General features: G+C 44.8%; 1 protein-coding gene across 5 annotated transcripts in view; it reads right to left on the bottom strand.

Annotated features, from left to right (window-relative positions):
• LOC117368010 (transcription factor MafG) overlaps nt 1–19,215 on the bottom strand; it is a 147,523-nt gene that overhangs the window by 56,116 nt on the left and 72,192 nt on the right. For 4 of the 5 annotated variants that reach the window (XR_004540891.1, XM_033961218.1, XM_033961220.1 and 1 more), the window contains 3 exons: nt 12,337–12,474; nt 11,739–11,843; nt 10,876–10,946 (listed from right to left, as the gene is read on the bottom strand). Coding sequence is in view for 4 of the 5 variants with exons in the window: in XM_033961218.1 (XP_033817109.1) it covers nt 10,876–10,946; nt 11,739–11,843; nt 12,337–12,474 (314 nt within the window). In the remaining variant the exon portion in view is untranslated. Of the gene's footprint in view, nt 1–10,875; nt 10,947–11,738; nt 11,844–12,336; nt 12,484–19,215 lie in introns of all 5 variants that reach the window. The other variant, XM_033961221.1, reaches the window with a different exon arrangement.

Here is a 19,215-nt window from a genome sequence, read left to right as displayed (position 1 = left end):
AACTTTCTAATAATAAAAGAACAAGAGGGCATTCGGAAAAGTTGATAGGAGACAGATTCAAAACAAATGCTAGGAAGTTCTTCTTTACCCAACGTGTGGTGGACACCTGGAATGCGCTTCCAAAGGACGTAATAGGGCAGAGTACGGTACTGGGGTTCAAGAAAGGATTGGACAAATTCCTACTGGAAAAGGGGATAGAGGGGTATAGATAGAAGATTACTGCACAGGTCCTGGACCTGTTGGGCCGCCGCGTGAGCGGACTGCTGGGCACGATGGACCTCGGGTCTGACCCAGCAGAGGCATTTCTTATGTTCTATAACACCGTATTAAAAAAAGCCAGGAAGAATTACTATGGAGACAAAATCGCCAGGTCAAAAAAACAAAACAGGACACTGTTCCACATCTGGCACAACCTCATTTCAAAAAACGACTCCACCTTTTCCCCCTCCCTCCCATCTCCAAACGACCTAGCCAAATTTTTCAACAAAAAGATCACTTCCATAAAGAGTTCACTTCCCCCAGCTGTCTTACAATTCTCTACCTCCGAATGACTCCAACCCTATCCCTGCTGACAGATCATGGACCTCCTTTGACCTCGTATCCGAACCCCAGATCTCTAAATTTTGTCTCAAACTTAAATCCTGCAAATGCATCCTAGATCCTTTCCCATCCTACCTTTACGAAAACATTCCTGCGCAGGCCATCTCCTCCCTTACCAGCCTTATAAACAAAGCATTACTATCGGGCCTGTTCTCCACAGAAATGGGACACATTGCCTTATCGCCTCTTCTGAAAAAAGCCGATCTCGACCCTACCTTACCATCGAACTACCGCCCCATAGCAAATATCCCTCTTCTAACTAAACCGCTAGAGACCATAGTCGCTACTCAGCTTTCTTCTTACCTAGAGAGATTCTCCATTCTCCAACACTACCAATATGGATTCAGACCCAACTTCAGCACCGAGTCCCTCCTAGTTTCCCTAATTTCAAAGGTGCAACAACTACACTCTCGAAACAAATTTGCTGTTCTGCTACAATTCGATCTCTCCGCAGCTTTTGACGTTGTCCACCATGACATACTAATCTACCAACTTTCTGAGATAGGAATAGACTCCATCGTCCTAAAATGGTTCTCAAGCTTCCTTCGTTCTCGTTCCTACATTGTCAACACAAATGGTTCCAGGTCCGCTCCGTGGAGTCCATCTTGCGGTGTCCCACAGGGTTCTCCCCTATCCCCTATTCTCTTCAACATTTATATGACCTCCCTGAAGCTCCTCAAACTTTCCCCCCTTGAAACAATCTACACACACGCTGACGACATCCTTATCCTCCTTGAAACAAACCAGAACCTCACAAACCTCCATGAGAACATTACTTCATGCATAATGAGACTTCACGCCTGGTCCCTCTCAGTACAAATGAAATTAAATGAATCAAAAACAAAATTACTCTGGCTCGGCCCAAAATTAGAATACCTGTCCACCCTCTTCACACTACCCACAGGCTCCGCTCTGCACCTTGAGTTCTCTAGCAAGGTCCTCGGCATCATTATTGACTCTTCTCTCTCCCTCAATGATCACCTCAATTCCCTGGCAAAATCTTGCTTTTTCAGCCTCCACATGCTGAAGAAAGTAAGATCCTACTTTCGCCAAAAACATTTCGCCGTCCTTGTCCAATCCATCATCCTCTCTAAACTCGATAACTGTAATGCCATTTATTTATGCCTAACAAAAAATCTTCAAAGACTCCAGCTTATCCAGAATACTGCAGCCAAGCTGATCTTTGCAAAACGCAAATTTGACCATGTCTCCCCACTCCTTACCAACCTTCACTGGCTCCCAGTGATTCCCAGAATTCATTTCAAATGCTCCTGCCTAGCTTTCAAGATCATTCACGGCATCCTCCCTCCCCTAATCCCAATATCCTTTAACGCCTCGAGGCCTGCTACCACCAGATCCGTCCACAGACATAAACTATCCTTCCCCTCTCTACACGGTATTCTCTACGCAGGCAAACTGGGAAAATCCCTTCTCTTCAAAATCATGGGCCTTTGAAACGATCTCACCACCCCGCTGTGGAACCTGGGCTCCCTCCAATTATTCCACAAACAGCTGAAAACCTGGCTTTTCTCTAACATATAACTTTATTTCCCTCCTTTTATTCCCTCTATTTATATGCTCCTGTAAATCTCTCTCTTTTCTCTTCTTATATTTTTAAGCTTTGTAAACCGTGCCGAGCTCCACTTCTGTGAAGAAGATGCGGTATATAAATTTAAGGCTTAGTTTAGTTTATGTTTGTTTCCAAAAGTCTTAAAAGTCTGGACAATCAGCTGCAATAAGCCACGACATTGACTTCAATTTTTAGGATGACAGGCACACTTAAAAGAGATTTGCAGCTGCGTTGACTTAAAGGCCATAGCAGATCTGGCTGGTAGTTATGGCTGGCACCAGGGCCAATGAAGTGTGGCAGGGATCTGCAGCTCTATTCCCAGCAAGACCTCTTTGCCTGCTGTCCAGAGGTGGAGCCCAGCAAAAAAGTGGTTGTTTTTTTTCCCCACTTCTTTATTATTTTCAATACTTACAATAAGTGTAACAGTAAATATAGCATTTTATGCTCAAATATCACACTTAATATTCTTGTAATATCCATTTCAGAATTAATCCCCCCTCCCCCCTAAACAATCACAATGCACATACATAAAATATCTATAATCATCCTATATCAATTATTCAAAATTCATTAACCTAATCTAATCTAAACCTTAAGTTTATATACCGCATCATCTCCATGAGAATGGAGCTCGACACGGTTTTCAAGAACTTAAAATAGTGGGTAGAGAAGAAGAAAAAGGATTACATGAACTTATGTATAGAAGGGGGGAGAGAAAGGGGGGAAGGATAGAGCTACAATTTGCTGAAAAGCCAGGTTTTCAGTTGTTTGCGGAATAACTGAAGGGAGCTCAGGTTCCGCAGCGGGGTGGTGAGGTCGTTCCAAAGACCTGTGATTTTGAAGAGAAGGGATTTTCCCAGTTTGCCTGAATAGTGGATGCCACGTGGAGAGGGGAAGGCTAGTTTAAGCCTTTGGGCAGTTCTGGAGGAGTCGGGACTGGAGGAGTTGAAAGACAGTGGGATAAGAGGAGGCAGGATTCCGTGAATGATCTTGAAAGCCAGGCAGGAACATTTGAAATGGATTCTGGAGATTATTGGGAGCCAATGAAGTTTGGCAAGGAGTGGGGAGGCATGGTCAAACTTGCGTTTTGAGAAGATCAGTTTGGCTGCAGTATTCTGGATTAGCTGGAGTCTTAGAATACTTTTTTTTGATAGATTTAAGTAGATGGCGTTGCAGTAATCTAGTTTGGAGAGGATGATGGATTGGACAAGGATGGCAAAGTGTTGTTGGCTGAAGTAGGATCTAGCTTTCCTCAGCATGTGAAGGCTGAAAAAGCATGATTTTGCCAAGGAGTTGAGGTGGTCATTGAGGGAGAGAGAGGAATCGATAGTGATACCAAGGACCTTGCATGAGAACTCGAGCTGTAGTGTATCGCCTGTAGGTAGTGTGAAAAGTGTGGGCAGGTGTTCAAATTTTGGGCCGAGCCAGAGTAGTTTTGTTTTAGATTCGTTTAGTTTCATCTGTACCGAGAGGGACCAGGCACGGAGTCTCATTATGCAAGCTGTAATGTTTTCGTGGAGGTTGGTGAGGTTATGGTCAGTCTCAAGGAGGACAAGGATGTCATCTGCATAAGTGTAGATTGTTTCCAGGGGGGATAGTTGAAAGAGTTTCAGGGAGGACATGTAGATGTTAAAGAGAATAGGGGAAAGGGGTGATCCTTGAGGGACACCGCAAGATGGAGTCCAAGGAGTGGACATGGTGCCATTTGTGTTGACGATGTAGGAACGGGAGCGTAAGAAGTTTGAGAACCACATTAGGACGGTGGAGTCGATTCCAATCTCGGAAAGTTGGTAAAGTAGTATGTCGTGATGGACGACATCAAAAGCAGCGGAAAGATCGAATTGTAGTAGGACAGCGAATTTGTTACGTGAGTGTAGTTGTTGTACCTTTGAAATTAGGGAAACTAGGAGGGATTCAGTGCTAAAGCAGGGTCTGAAGCCATGTTGGTAGGGGTGAAGAATGGAGAATCTCTCGAGATAGGAGGAGAGCTGGGTAGCAACTATGATTTCTAGAAGTTTGGTAAGTAGAGGGATATTTGCTATGGGACGGTAGTTTGATGGTAGGGAGGGATCGAGATCGGCTTTTTTCAGAATAGGTGACAAGGCAATGTGGCCCATTTTTGTGGAGATAGCCTGATAGTAGAGCAGAGTTAATGAGTCTCGTAAGGGAGGAGATGGCCTGTGCAGGAATGTTTTCATAAAGGTGGGATGGGAAAGGATCTAAGATGCATTTGCAGGATTTCAGTCTGAGGCAGAGTTTAGAGATCTGGGGTTCAGATATGGGTTCAAATGTCATCCAGGATCTATCCGCTGGGATAGGGTTTGAGTCATTGGGAGGAAGAGAATTGTAAGAGACTGCCATCCTCCCACCTGCATGTGCATATTTAAAGAGGAAAACACTATTTAAATGTTACAACATTTTGCTAATGGCTCCCAAATCTCCTGAAACCTCTTATAGTGTTTTGTTTTGTTTTTTAAATCTTTATTCATTTTCATATCTTACAACAAGTGTATAATATTCAATCAAAAACTTTTTACAACTCACTTGACATTCTTACTTATAATCATTAAAGTATAAAAGAATCCCTCCCCACCCACACCATCCATTAATAATAAACCAATTAGCAAATATCATATTGCCAAATCCCATCCTACCTATATCTTATATAATAACAAGGTGTTTAAGGTGTCTGATCATTAGAATAATTAATCAATGGCCCCCAAATCTTTTTAAACTTGTGATAATTTCCTTGTTGCATGGCAAGCACCCTCTCCATTTTATAAATATGGCATACTGAATTCCACCAAAAGTATAATTAAGTTTAGTATAATCCTTCCAATTTCCAGTAATATGTTGAATGGCAACCCCCGTCAGTATTAATAAAAGTTTATTATTATTTGCTGAAATTGGACTCTTAAATCTCATAGATGTACCAAATAATATAGTATCATAGGAAAGGGCAACATGATTTTCTAACAATGAATTAATTTGGGACCAAATTAACTTCCAAAAAGCATTTATATAGGGACAGAAAAAAATTAAATGATCTAAAGTCCCCGCTTCTAAACTACAATGCCAGCATCTATTAGACCTAGAGCTATCCAACTTCTGTAAACGAACTGGGGTCCAAAAAGCTCTATGCAACAAAAAGAACCAAGTCTGCCTCATAGATACTGACCTTGTAGTTCTTATTCTCCAAGACCAAAATCGTGGCCATTGAGAGGCAGAAATTTGGTGCCCAATCTCAATGCTCCAAATATCTCTAAGACCAGTTTTGTGTTATTCAAATACCCATACAACAATTTATACCACTGTGCGGCTTGGTGACCCAAGAAATCCGCCTGAAAGCATAGGAATTCCAAACTATACTGAGAGTTAAGAATTTTCCATTCAGGGAACCCTTACTGAATAGCCTGCTTCAATTGCAACCACTTAAAAAGTGGTTTTAAGGTGGAATAAGGAGCTCTTTGCTCCTGTTCTGCAGGCTTGCAATTCCAAGTCAGATCCTGTGACAGGAACAGACATTCTGGCACACACCTTTCCCAAAGCGATTCTGTTATAGACCTGATGTTGGATGCAGGAGCACCAGAGAGTTTTAAATCTCCTTTAATCCTTTTCTTCCTTCTGGCTTGAATGAATCTCTAGGAACATAAGAACATAAGAAATGCCTACACCGGATCAGACCAGGGGTCCATCCAGTCCGGCGATCCGCACACGCGGCGGCTCAGCCAGGCATATCCTGGCGAATACATTAGTCACTCATATCCCTCAATGTGTCCTGCAAGAAGATGTGCGTCCAATTTTCCCTTAAATCCTAGAATGGTGGTTTCCTCCACCATCTCTTTCGGGAGAGAGTTCCAGGCGTTCACCACTCGCTGTGTGAAGCAGAACTTTCTGACATTTGTCCTGGCCGTATCCCCTCTCAGCTTCAGGCCATGACCTCTTGTCCGAGTCGCATTTGCCAATGTGAATAACGCTGATACTTGCTCACCATCCTTTCCCCCTGCTGGTGAGTGAGGAGCAGAGATTTTTTTTTTCCCTGAGCTGCTTGTATTATCGATAAAGTTATCTTATAGCACTCAAAAGAAAAATCAAGGCAAATTCTTCCTTCCTCTGTAGGTGCAGACTTTTTAGCATTCAGCTAGGCCATCTGGAGATTTACCTTCAACAGTTTCCATTACTGTTCGGAGTGTGATGCATCTTTTGTTCTAAGGCTGCTAGATAATGGGGAAGATTTCCACACATTAGAGTTTCTGTTCGGTTTGTTAGATCTTCAAGCATTGAGCATGGCTGAAGCCTTAACCCAGGAGCAGAATAAAGTATAATATTCCATCACGGAGGCTGTTAGGAAGAAGAGGCATATCTGATTTATAAGGGAAAGTTGAGAGAGCCTCAGGTACATGCCTTGGGAAAGGCCATTTCCAAAAGGCTTCTCTCCATTAAAAGAGGCTCAGAGCTTATACCTAAGATGCAATCCTTTCAACTAAGCATTGTAGTTGCCAAAGAAGCTATTCTAGTGATGGTAGATGATGCTTAAGGTTCTGCTGCTTCCTTGTTAGGTCCAGCATGCTCAGTTTCACTTGGAAGATGTTTGGATTCAGTTACATGGTAAATACCTTCAAAGCAAATAGGAGAAAATATGTTTTCACTGAAAGAATTGTTAAGCTTTGGAACTCATGTGGTAACAGCATTTAGCGTTTGGATAAGTTCCTGGAGGAAAAGTCCACAAACTGCTGTTAAGGTAAACACGGGGAAAGCCATTATTTATTTTACTTTTTTCAGATGCTTTGCCTCCTAGTCCTGGATGTACAATTTATAAGTTTTCTTTCTTTGACTGTCTATTTTGATCTCTGGAGCTCTTTTCTTTGAATTGAATTAGTTTGAACACTGCTTTGACCTATTTGTTTAGTAAAGGCAGTATAGCGAATCTCTAACAATAAACACAAACATACTTATCCCTGGGGTCGGTACCATGGAATCTTGCAACTCTTGGGGATTCTGCCAAATGCTTGTGACCTAGACTAGCCACAGTTAAAACCAGGATGGACCTTCAGTCTGACCAAACATGGCACTTCTTAACTTCTTCAGTGAACAGTTGCTAGTCATCCCTTCATGCTTTTGCAAGCTAAGGAGTGCATGAGCAGTTACTGGGTTTGCAGCCCAAGTGATTACAGCAAGGCTTTTAGAGTCCCATCCTTCATAAGCCACAGGTTCTGAGGAAGGAGAAATTAGGCTCACCGATTTTCTTTAGACCAGTAGACCAGTTCAGAGTGCTCCCCACCCCCCAAGTTAATATAAGATTTTGTTCCATTATTTTTTTCTTCCTAATTTATAATTTGAATGGAAAACACACACCTAATTGCCACTACTTTATCACTCAAAACAAGGAAGAGCTAAAGCTGAAGGTACGGCATGGGTCAGAGATTGGCTGAGTGGCAGACGTCAGAGGGTGATGGTTAACGGTACTTTCTCTGGGACATCGGAGGTGACCAGCGGGGTGCCTCAGGGCTCGGTCTTGGGTCCGCTCCTCTTCAACATATTCATAGGAGATCTGACTCAAGGGCTTCAAGGTAAAGTAACATTATTCGCCGACGACGCCAAACTATGTAATATGGTAAGCGAGGGCAATTTACAAGATAGTATGGCGCAGGACCTGCGCACATTGGAATGCTGGTCCTCAACCTGGCAGCTGGGCTTCAATGCTGGAAAATGTAAGGTCATGCACCTAGGTAACAGAAACCCGTGCAGAACTTATACCTTGAACGGGGAGACCTTGACCAGGACTTCAGCGGAACGAGATTTGGGAGTAATCATTAGTGCAGACATGAAATCTGCCAATCAGGTGGAGAAGGCTTCCTCAAGGGCAAGGCAGATGCTGGGTTGCATCCGTAGAAGTTTTGTCAGCAGAAAGCCTGCTGTCATTATGCCATTGTACAGGGCCATGGTGAGACCTCATCTGGAATACTGCGTGCAATTCTGGAAGCCACACTACCGCAAAGACGTGCAGAGGGTCGAGTCGGTCCAAAGAATGGCCACCAGAATGGTCTCGGGGCTTAAAGGTCTCCCGTACGAAGCAAGACTGGACAATTTGCAGCTCTACACTCTAGAGGAGCGCAGGGAGAGGGGAGACATGATTGAGACGTTTAAATACGTCACCAGACGTATAGAAGTGGAAGATAACATCTTCCTTCTTAGAGGCCCCTCAACCACAAGAGGGCACCCGCTCAAACTCAGGGGCGGAAAATTTCACAGCGACACCAGGAAGTATTTCTTCACGGAGCGAGTGATTGATCGGTGGAACGGGCTTCCAGTGCAGGTGATCGAGGCCAGCAGCGTGCCAGATTTTAAGAATAAATGGGACGCCCATGTGGGATCCCTAAGAGGGTCAGGGCAAAACACTAGCTAATCTTAAGGGGAGGGTCTATAGTGGGCAGACTTGATGGGCCTTGGCCCTTTTCTGCCGTCATCTTTCTATGTTTCTATAGGGTAGAGTCTCCAATTCTCCAGTCTTTCTCCACAGATTCTGGACTAAAGGAAAGAACATAACAGGTAAGCTTAATGTCTCCACATACAATGCTATTTTATAAAATTTAAGGTTTTTTTCCCAATTCTTTATTCATTTTTCATCTTACATCAAGTGTACAATATTATATCAATTGACTCATATACATCACTTGAAATTCTTTCCTATTATTAATTTCAATACATAAATTAAACCCCTCCCCCACCCTCCCTTTCCACAAATATTGTAAATCAAACATATACATGTAATACATTCAAAAATATTGTTTATACCAATAATATAGCAATATATCCCCCCTTTCCCATTATTATAATTATACTTTAGTGTAAAAAGGTGTCTAATCATTACAATATGTTATCAATGGCCCCAAAATCTTGTTAAAATTATTATAATTTCCATTTTGTACAGCAAGTGTTCTCTCCATTTTGTATATATGGCACAACGAGTTCCACCAGAAGGTGTAATTAAGTCTGTTGTAATTTTTCCAATTTCTGGTAATATGTTTAATGGCAACTTCTGTCATTATCAACAAAAGTTTATTATTGCTAGATGAAATTTGACTTTTTATTCTCATGGATGTCCCAAATAGAACTGCATCATATGATAGAGCTACATGATTCTCTAATAAACAATTAATTTGGGACCAAATTGATTTCCAAAAGGCCATGATAAAGGGACAAAAATAAATTAAATGATCAAGAGTTCCTGCTTCCAGATTACAGTGCCAGCATCTATTAGACTTAGAGCTATCCAACTTTTGTAATCGAACTGGGGTCCAAAATGCTCTATGTAACAAAAAGAACCAAGTTTGTCTCATAGATGCAGACACTGTACATCTCATTCTCCAAGACCAAATTCGTGGCCATTGAGATGCAGAAATTTGATGCTTAATCTCAATGCTCCAAATGTCTCTAAGACCAGTCTTTAGTTTTTTATTCATGAATCCAGATATCAATTTATACCACTGTGCGGCTTGGTGTCCCAAGAAATCCGTCTGAAAGCATAGAAATTCCAGATTGCTAAGATTTTTCCATTCAGGGAACCCCTCCTGAATAGCCTGCTTCAGCTGCAACCATTTAAAACTTTGTGATTTGTTTAGACCATATTTATGTTGCAACTGTGAAAAATCAAGCAGTTTACCATTTGAAATAACATCAATTAAAGTTCGTATACCTGCAATAATCCAATGCTTGCATACGATTTTAAAATCGCCAATTTGAATTTTGGAGTTTAGCCAAATAGATTGATTTGTTGATTTGTGTATTGGATTAGGTGTTATGTTGCTGACATAATATAATGTTTTCCATATATCCATCAATATTCTATTCTCTTTATATATTCTAGGCATTTTTATACTGAGAACATGAGAAAGATGTAAAGGAAACATGAGTCGCCATTCTAAATACAGCCAGTCTGGGATGTTTTCCATGAGATCTGGGAGGACCCAATACATACCCTGGCGTAAAATATAGGCTTGATGATACCTATAAAAGTTTGGAAAATTTTGTTATTAGCTATTCAACAGGCAAAGGGGATACAGGGTATTCCTCGGACAGACTGGGAATATAAAATCTCTGCTTATGCAGATGATATACTGCTTTATTTGAGGAATCCAGAAACTACCATTCCATGCTTGCTTGAATTGATAGAGAAATTTGGAAAGTTTTCAGGATATAAGATAAATTGGAACAAGTCAGAAATTCTTCCACTTAATGTGCATTGTATTAAAGGTTTATTTGATTCATTCTCATTTGTATGGAAAGATGGGTTAAAATATTTAGGTATTAGAATTAAAAATACACTAGAAGACACTGTAAAGGAGAATGAAGAATTTTTATTAAAAAAGTATCAGAAATGTGCGAGCAATGGAATCCTCTACATCTTTCATGGTGGGGGAGTCCAAACTATTAAAATGATGATATTGCCTGTGGTCTGTTATCAAATGAGTATGATACCAGGTTTTTTTTCAGGGTTCCTTTTATAAAAAATTAAATTGTATTCTTACAAAATTTGTTTGGCTGGGTAAAAGGCCTAGAATTGCCTTAGTATCTTTACAAAAATCAATTATGGAGGGTGGGGTATAAATTTAAGTTATTAAGAAATTGAAGTTGGCTTATTGTTGCCATAACTGATAGGAACACCTCTGTTGTCTAATACAGAACATTTTCTAATTTTGCCTTACCATGTAGACTTTCCTTTATGAAGCAGAGTCCACACGCCATTTGGGCCCCTGTAATCTGGAATGGAAGCCGCCTGCATCCACAAACACAAAAACATAGCTAGCATAAAAAGGAACCAAGTTGATGACGTAAAGAGAGCTACTAGAATAAGGAGGTGATCTTCAAAGAAAAGTGCAACACCAGATGCTGCTACAAGACTAAGAGACATATGCAGTCCCTGCTCAAAAGAGCTGACAGACAAGCTGGTCGATAAGGTGCATCTAGACAGAGGGAGTAAGACAGGCCTGGGTGCTTAGCGGGTGGGCTGGAGTTTGGAATTGTTCCACTTTATTCATTCATTTCATTTTCTACACTGTTCTCCCAAGGGAGCTCAGAGTGCTTTACATGAATTTATTCAAGTACTCAAGCATTTTTCCCTTTCTGTCCCGGGGGGACAATCTAATGCACCTGGGACAATGGGGGGATTAAGTGAGTTGCCCAGGGTCACAAGGAGCAGCGTGGGTTTGAACCCACAACCCCAGGGTGCTGAGGCTGTAGCCTTAACCACTGTGCCACTCTCTGTGATATGCACTTACAGAGGGCGTGATAGGACAGAGTACGGTATCGGGGTTCAAGAAGGGATTGGATGATTTCCTGAAGGAAAAGGGGATAGAAGGGTATAGACAGAGGATTACTATAAAGGTCCTGGACTGCTGGGCACGATGGACCTCTGGTCTGACCCAGCAGAGGCACTTCTTATGTTCCCCTTTGTGGATCAGGCTCCAGTGCCACCAGGAGACTGCTAAGATGCCATTGTATATTCAGAGGCAGTCTCTCCTGCTCGATTGGTGTGACATTCACATGCATCCTGAGAAAGGGGTCTCACCGTGCTAATGCCTGCTCCTGTGTACACCACCAAGTGCTTGGCACTCTGGACGGCACTTGCCAATTCCCACACTTTCTTCCTCAACGTCTCCGGTTCATCAAACACCTACAGTTCAAATCAAGTGCCGTTAAACTTCCTCTGCCAAACAGTGACACAGTAGACCAACTGTAGGGGGATTTCTCATTTAATTGCATTTGATTAATCATATTATCCATCAAGCTTCACATAGCAACATGCTTTTAATCTCTATTTCTTACACAGGATAAAGACAGCCCTAACAGCTTGATAAGAAGACATGCATGAGAGCCTGTGTGTTGGATTAGATCAGTCATGGCACTAGCAGAGTTCCTTTTGCTTCAGAGGGTGTGTATGTGTTACAAATGATCCTCAGATGCCACACTTTTTTTGTTATTTTCCATCCTTTACAGGGATAAAAATGTACACCTTTTATTAAACCTGTATGCTTTTATCCACATCCTACTGTACTAAAGGCAGACAGTTAAAGCACGTAATGTGTTTAGGGATAAGACCTATGTAATATCAGCATGAACATCTGCCAAGGAATCAGAATTTTCCACTTTTTTCATTTGGGACTCACCTCTTCTTGCCTCCTCCTCAAGCTTTCACATCTCTGGTTGCGCCATTCCAGTTCTTTCACCAGATCTGCACTCTCACTAAGCATTAGACACTCCTCCTGACTTCGCTCTTCCACCGTTTTCTTAAGAATCCAAGAGATCTACAATCCCTCCCAGGAGAAGGAGAATTACAGTTAGTCTTGATTGAAAGCAAACCAGGGTGCTATCAATTCCAGCCTTCCTTCTGATTGCCTAGCATCTGTGGGAGGGGCAACACTAAATATTAGTTATTTGCAACAGGGGGAGGAACAAACTTTCCCACTTTTAATATACCTAGGTCAGCTTAAATTAGTGCTTTTTTTAGCGCCGGCCACAGCGGTAACAGCTCTGACGCTCATTAGAATTCTATGAGCACTGGAGCTGTTCTCACTGCTGCCAGCACTATAAACCATGAGTTAGAGGTTAAGAAAGTACAATTAAATCCTCTTTCAAGAAAGTCACACTCTAACTTAGAAAACCACAGATGGATGGCAAGTTGTTCCATGTAAAAATGATCTGGAGGGGGTCATTGTATTAGATGACTTTAAGGTGAATAAACAGATAAGGCAATAGCCAAAGCCAGGAGGACACCGAGGCCCTGATTTTGCAAAGCATGCCTAAAGTTAGGGGCAGTTTGGGCGTCCTATGTAGAATTGTGCTCAGCGACGCTCAGCATTGTTTACACGTCCAAATTTTGAGATGTCCTTTAGAGAATTGGGTTTTAGGCAAGAGTTAGACAGCCAAACAATGTCTTTAATGTTATATTATTTCCTTATTCGAATGGTGATTTTAAAGTGTTTTTCATTATAATTGTGATACTGGGAGTTGGATCTGTTTAATGCCACAGAAGCTTCCACTAATGTCTTTCTTCCTCACATCTGATATGATAGCTTAGGGATCTGCTAAACTTCATAGTCAGTTATTTTCACCTTCACATGGCTAGGATCACTAAGCTCTCATGGTAGGATCCTCCACAACTGAAAGGAAGCAGCTGTGGCTCACTGGGTAAAAGCTCTGTGCTCATCTTCCAGAGGTCATGAGTTCAAATCCCAGCACATATTTTAATTGTGGCATTCTACCTTGCAGGTGCACCTTGATAATCTCACAATGAGGTTGGCATTGTGCAGCTGCACATCTCCATTTGCAATGAAGTAGAAGACATGCTAAGGTCTGTATCTGTTTTTTTTCTGTTTTTAAGCTTTTGCAAATAAGAACATAAGAACATAAGCAGTGCCTCCGCCGGGTCAGACCATAGGTCCATCCTGCCCGGCAGTCCACTCCCGCGGCGGCCCAAACAGTTCACAACCTGTCTGAATCACCAGAAGGGGCTCCCTTGCCACCTTGGTTTCTCATTGAAGTCCTATCTTCCCATCAAAGTCCTAACCCTCCGGTCTTGCACATGCACGACCTGGTTGGGTTTCTATACTTATTACCTGGTTAGCTTTCTATACTTGTGTTACATCCCAGCTCCTCCCTCAGTATCCCACGATCCCTTTATCCCTCAGGAATCCGTCCAATCCCTGTTTGAATCCCTGTACTGTACTCTGCCTGATCACTTCCTCCGGTAGCGCATTCCAAGTGTCCACGACCCTTTGGGTGAAAAAAAACTTCCTTGCATTTGTTTTGAACCTATCTCCCTTCAGTTTCTCCGAATGCCCCCTCGTACTTGTTGTCCCCTTCAGTCTGAAGAATCTGTCCCTATCCACCCTCTCTATGCCCCTCATGATCTTGAAAGTCTCTATCATATCTCCCCTGAGCCTCCTTTTTTCCAGAGAGAAGAGCCCCAGCCTATCCAACCTCTTGGCGTATGGGCAGTGTTCCAGCCCTTTTACCAGTTTCGTTGCTCTCCTTTGGACTCTCTCAAGTACCACCATGTCCTTCTTGAGGTGCGGCGACCAATACTGAACGCAGTATTCCAGATGTGGACGCACCATCGCTCGATACAATGGCATGATGACTTCCCGCATCCTGGTTGTTATGCCCCTCTTTATGATGCCCAGTATCCTGTTGGCTTTTTTCGAGGCTGCTGCGCACTGTGCAGATGGCTTCAGTGATGCATCCACCAGCACACTCAAGTCTCTCTCAAGACTGCTGTCTCCCAACAATGCCCCCCCCCAATTTGTAGTTGAACAACGGGTTCTTTTTCCCTATATGCATGACCTTGCATTTTTCCACGTTAAAGCGCATTTGCCATTTGTTTGCCCAGTCTTCCAGCTTGTCCAGGTCCCTTTGCAGGTCCTCACACTCCTCCCTGGACCTAACTCTGCCGCACAGTTTGGTATCGTCTGCAAATTTTATAACCTCGCACTTTGCCTCCTTTTCCAGGTCATTGATAAATATGTTGAAGAGTAACGGCCCCAGCACCGAATCCTGTGGCACACCGCTTGTGACTCCCCGCCAGTCAGAATATTGGCCCTTCACTCCGACCCTCTGCAGTCTACCCGACAACCAGTGCTTGATCCATCTGTGCACATCCCCTCCCACCCCGTGGTTCCACAGCTTCCTAAGCAGCCTTTCATGTGGCACCTTGTCGAAAGCCTTTTGAAAATCGAGGTAAATGATGTCTATGGGTTCCCCATTGTCCACCCGACTGCTTATTCCCTCAAAGAAGTACAGAAGGTTCGTTAGGCACGACCTTCCCTTACAGAATCCGTGCTGGCTTGTTCTCAGTAGGCCATTCCTCTCGATGTGCTCGCAAATGCCGTCTTTGATCATAGCTTCCACCATCTTCCCTATAATTGAAGTCAGGCTCACCGGCCTGTAGTTCCCGGGGTCACCCCTCGATCCCTTCTTGAAGATAGGTGTGACATTCGCCAATTTCCAGTCCTCTGGTACCTCACCAGTTTTCAAGGATAGGTTGCAAACATGCTGGATTGTGCCCGCTATTTCTTGTCTTAGTTCCTTCAGAATCCTTGGGTGGATCCCGTCCGGACCCGGTGATTTACCGCATTTTAACCTGTCTATCTGTTTGAGGACATCCTCCTTACTTACCTCTATGTGCTCCAATTTTTCGGCCTGTTCCCCACTCATGAGCTCCTCTGAGTCCGGTATATTAGATGTGTCTTCGCTCGTGAAAACCGACGAGAAGAACGTGTTGAACCTCTCAGCTACCTCTTTATCCTCCTTAATCACTCCCTTCCTATCCCCATCGTCCAACGGCCCCACCTCCTCTCTCGCTGGTCGCTTCCCCTTTACGTAACTGAAGAATGCCTTGAAGTTTTTCGCCTCCCTGGCCAGCCCCTCTTCGTATTCCCCTTTCCTAACCTCTCGGTGGCATTCCTTTTGGCATTTCCTGTGCGCCTGGTGATTTTCCTCCGTTGGGTCCTTTTTCCATCTCCGGAAGGATACTTTTTTGTCATTTATTGCCCTCTTTACTTCAGTTGACATCCAAACCGGGTCCTTTGATCGCTTGTTCTTGCAGCCTTTCCTGAAACTGGGGACGTACATTCTTTGTGCTTCCTGCAGGGTGTCCCTGAATAGGGTCCAGGCGCTTCCCACAGTCTCCATCCTAAAGATGTTTCTGAGCTTCCTCCCCACCATTTCCCTCATAGCAACATAGTTCCCTTTCTTGAAGTTGAGCGCAGTTGTTGCGGTCCTCCTTACTATGGGTGTCCCCCTTTCTAATGTGAATCTGATCGCGTTGTGATCACTGTTGCCTAGTGGTCCTCCCACTTCTACCCCTCTTGCAGGCCCCCCTAATCCGTTTAGGATGAGGTCAAGAGTAGCACCCCCTCGCGTCGGTTCTTTGACTAGTTGCTCCATGAAGCAGTCCCTCACAGCTTCTACAAATCCTGTTTCCCTAGTGCAGTTGGAGTGACCCGTACTCCAGTCTATTCCCGGGTAGTTGAAGTCCCCCATCACTGTTACACTTCCAGTCCTGCATTCCTGTCTCAGTTCCGCTTCCAAGTCGTGTCCGACTCCTTCTGGCGTATCAGGTGGGCGATAGTACAGCCCCAGTTTTATGCCTGCACCCTTGTTTCCCGGCAATTTGACCCATAGCGATTCCAGCCCCTCTGCCTTCGTTGCCATATCCATCCCGACCGAGTGGATAGAGTCCTTTATATATAGTGCTATGCCTCCCCCCTTCTTGTGTGTCCTGTCCCTCCTGTAGAGCTTGTACCCCGGCAGCGCCACATCCCATTGATTTTCCTCTGTCCATCAGGTTTCTGCAATTCCAATTATATCTAGGTCCTCCCCCTTGGCCACGACTTCTAGTTCACCCATCTTGGCCATGAGGCTTCTTGCATTTGCGTATAAGCACCGCAGGTCCCGTCGTTTTTCCTCCACCTCTGCATTTACCTGGGCCACCTTCCCTTGGATTTTGGGCAGTTCTCCCATTCCCTGTGCTTCTGCTTTGCCCTCAGCCTTTACCCTCTTAGCTTTCAGCTTCCCCACATTCCCGCCACCCCACTTCCCCGCTTTTCCTCTGGGTTTTCTAGCCCTACCGACCCCCTCCTGGGCTATCATCCCTTGAGCCTCTGTTTGATCCCCCTCGCCTTGTGGTACCTCTATATTGCCCTCAGCTTTCGCCCTCGTGCCACCCAGTCCTCCTGTGTCTCCATGCCCCTTAGTCTTCTCCCAGCAAGCTCCCTTTACCTGATGTTTCCCTCGCTGTCTGATCATAAGATCCTCCGGTCCCTCTGCTTCCTCCCTGCAGTCAGCCCGTTCAGCATCTGTTCTGGATACTGTTGTCCGAAACGTCAACATCAGATCAGCTGTCGGCTTTCCCCCTCTCCTCAGTTTAAAGCCCTCTCGATCTCCCTCCTCACATTGGCTGCCAGTAGTCTAGTTCCCGCTGTGCTCAGGTGCAGGCCGTCCCGCCGGTAGAGCTTGCTCTTTCCCCACAAGGACGTACAGTTCCTCACAAAGTGGAAGCCCTCCTCCTGGCACCATCTCCTCAACCATGCATTCACAGCCTGGAGGTCTGCCTGCCTCTTTGCATCTGCTCTCGGTACAGGCAGGATCTCCGAGAATGCTATCCTCCATGTGCTCCGCTTCAGCTTTCGTCCCAGGACCCTGAACTGGTCAGTCAGTGTGGCCATGCTGAAGTTCCTCCGGCTCACATCATTCGTTCCGACGTGGATTATTACCGCAGTCTCCTCTGTCTCTGCTCCGTCCAGGATCCTCTCAATCCTATCAGTGATGTCTCGTGTCTTGGCCCCTGGGAGACAAGTCACTAGCCGGTCCTCCAGCTACGTGACTGTCTACCTCTCTCAAGATCGAGTCTCCCACCACAATAGCAGACTTCCCTTTCCTCAGCAACCTCCTCTGCCTCAGGTCCGTGTCCTTGGTGTAGTGCGGTGTCTCTCCCTCGGGGTCCCGGTGAGTCGCGGTCTCCTCCTCTTGCGTGGTTCCTCCACTAGGTCCTTCCCCGGTGTCGCCTTGTGGATCCTGGGTCTCGTCTGCCAACATCCGTCTGTGCAGCTGCTGGTCCCATTCCTCCACCTTCCTATAGGCCTCCTCGATGAATCTCTCGAGGTCCCTCACCTGGTCCACAATGGGGCCTGCTCCGTCTGTGTTCTGGGTTGACCAGCTCATCTCCTCTGTGGTGCGCAGTCCCTCCAGTTCCTGGACCCTGACCCTCAATCTGCCGACCTCCATCCTCAGGCTTTCCAGTTCCTGACACCGACTACATATGTACTCCTGCCTTCCCAAGGGGAGGTAGTCGTACATATTGCACTCTGTGCAGTATACCGGAAAGTACCTCTGGGATCCTGGGTCCTCCATCGCTCTCGTAAAGTGCTGGTGTGCTCCTGCTGATTGGAGCCTGTTATTTTGTTAGCTTCAGAATCCAACTGTCGTCACTGCAGGCGCTTCACAAAGGCGCGCACTAAGGCTCATGCGCCTTTGTCGTGCGCCTTCGTCGGCGCGCCGTTGGCGCTGTGCTCTTTTAAATGTTCCCTTTCGGTCAGGGAGAGGGGCGGAGCAGGGCTCCCACGCTGCCTCTCTTCGGGAACAATCTGGATACGCTGTCTCCCGCTGGTGGCCTGAAAGGGGGCCCAACTGGCTGCTGTGCTCTTTTAAATGTTCCCTTTCGGTCAGGGAGAGGGGCGGAGCAGGGCTTTCACGCTGCAATCTATATATTTTTTTCATGTGCTGGTAATGGGTGAAAGTGCCCAAGAAAAGGACTTGGGGGTAAGAGTAGACAACACAATGAAGCCGTTGGCACAGTGCACAGCGGCCTCTAAGAAGACGAATACAATGCTAGGTATTATCAAGAAAGGCATTACAACAAGATTGAAAGATGTCATCCTGCTGTTGTATCGGACAATGGTGCGCCCGCATCTGGAGTGCTGCGTCCAATATTGGTCACCGTACCTTAAGAAGGATATGGCGATACTTGAGAGGGTTCAGAAAAGAGTGAAGCGATTGATAAAAGGTATGGAAAACCTTTCATATGCTGAGAGATTGGAGAAACTGGGGCTCTTTTCCCTGGAAAAGCGGAGACTTAGAGGGGACATGATAGAGACTTACAAGATCCACCCTCAACTTTACCCCATCCCACCTAAACGAAATCACAACCCAACCCACGGATAAAGAATCTACTACAGCGGACAGAACATGGTCTCAATTCCCCAACATACAATGGTCCGAATTCAATAAACTCTACAAAAAATACAGCCACGCCTCCTGTGACCTCAACCACTGCCCAGCATATCTCCTTACCACCTCCAGTATAAAATTCCGTACTCTACTTCTGCAATGGATACAAACAACACTCACAGACGGCTTTTTCCCTACTGACTTCAGCGAAATTATCATCACCCCAATTCAAAAAGACCCAAAAGGACCAACAGACCAACCATCCAACTTCAGACCCATTGCCTCTATACCGCTATATGTCAAAATTACAGAAGGCCTAG

The sequence above is a fragment of the Geotrypetes seraphini genome, chromosome 10 (genome assembly GCF_902459505.1).
Source record: "Geotrypetes seraphini chromosome 10, aGeoSer1.1, whole genome shotgun sequence".
NCBI lineage: Eukaryota > Metazoa > Chordata > Amphibia > Gymnophiona > Dermophiidae > Geotrypetes > Geotrypetes seraphini.
This window is presented reverse-complemented; position numbering and strand designations above follow the sequence as displayed.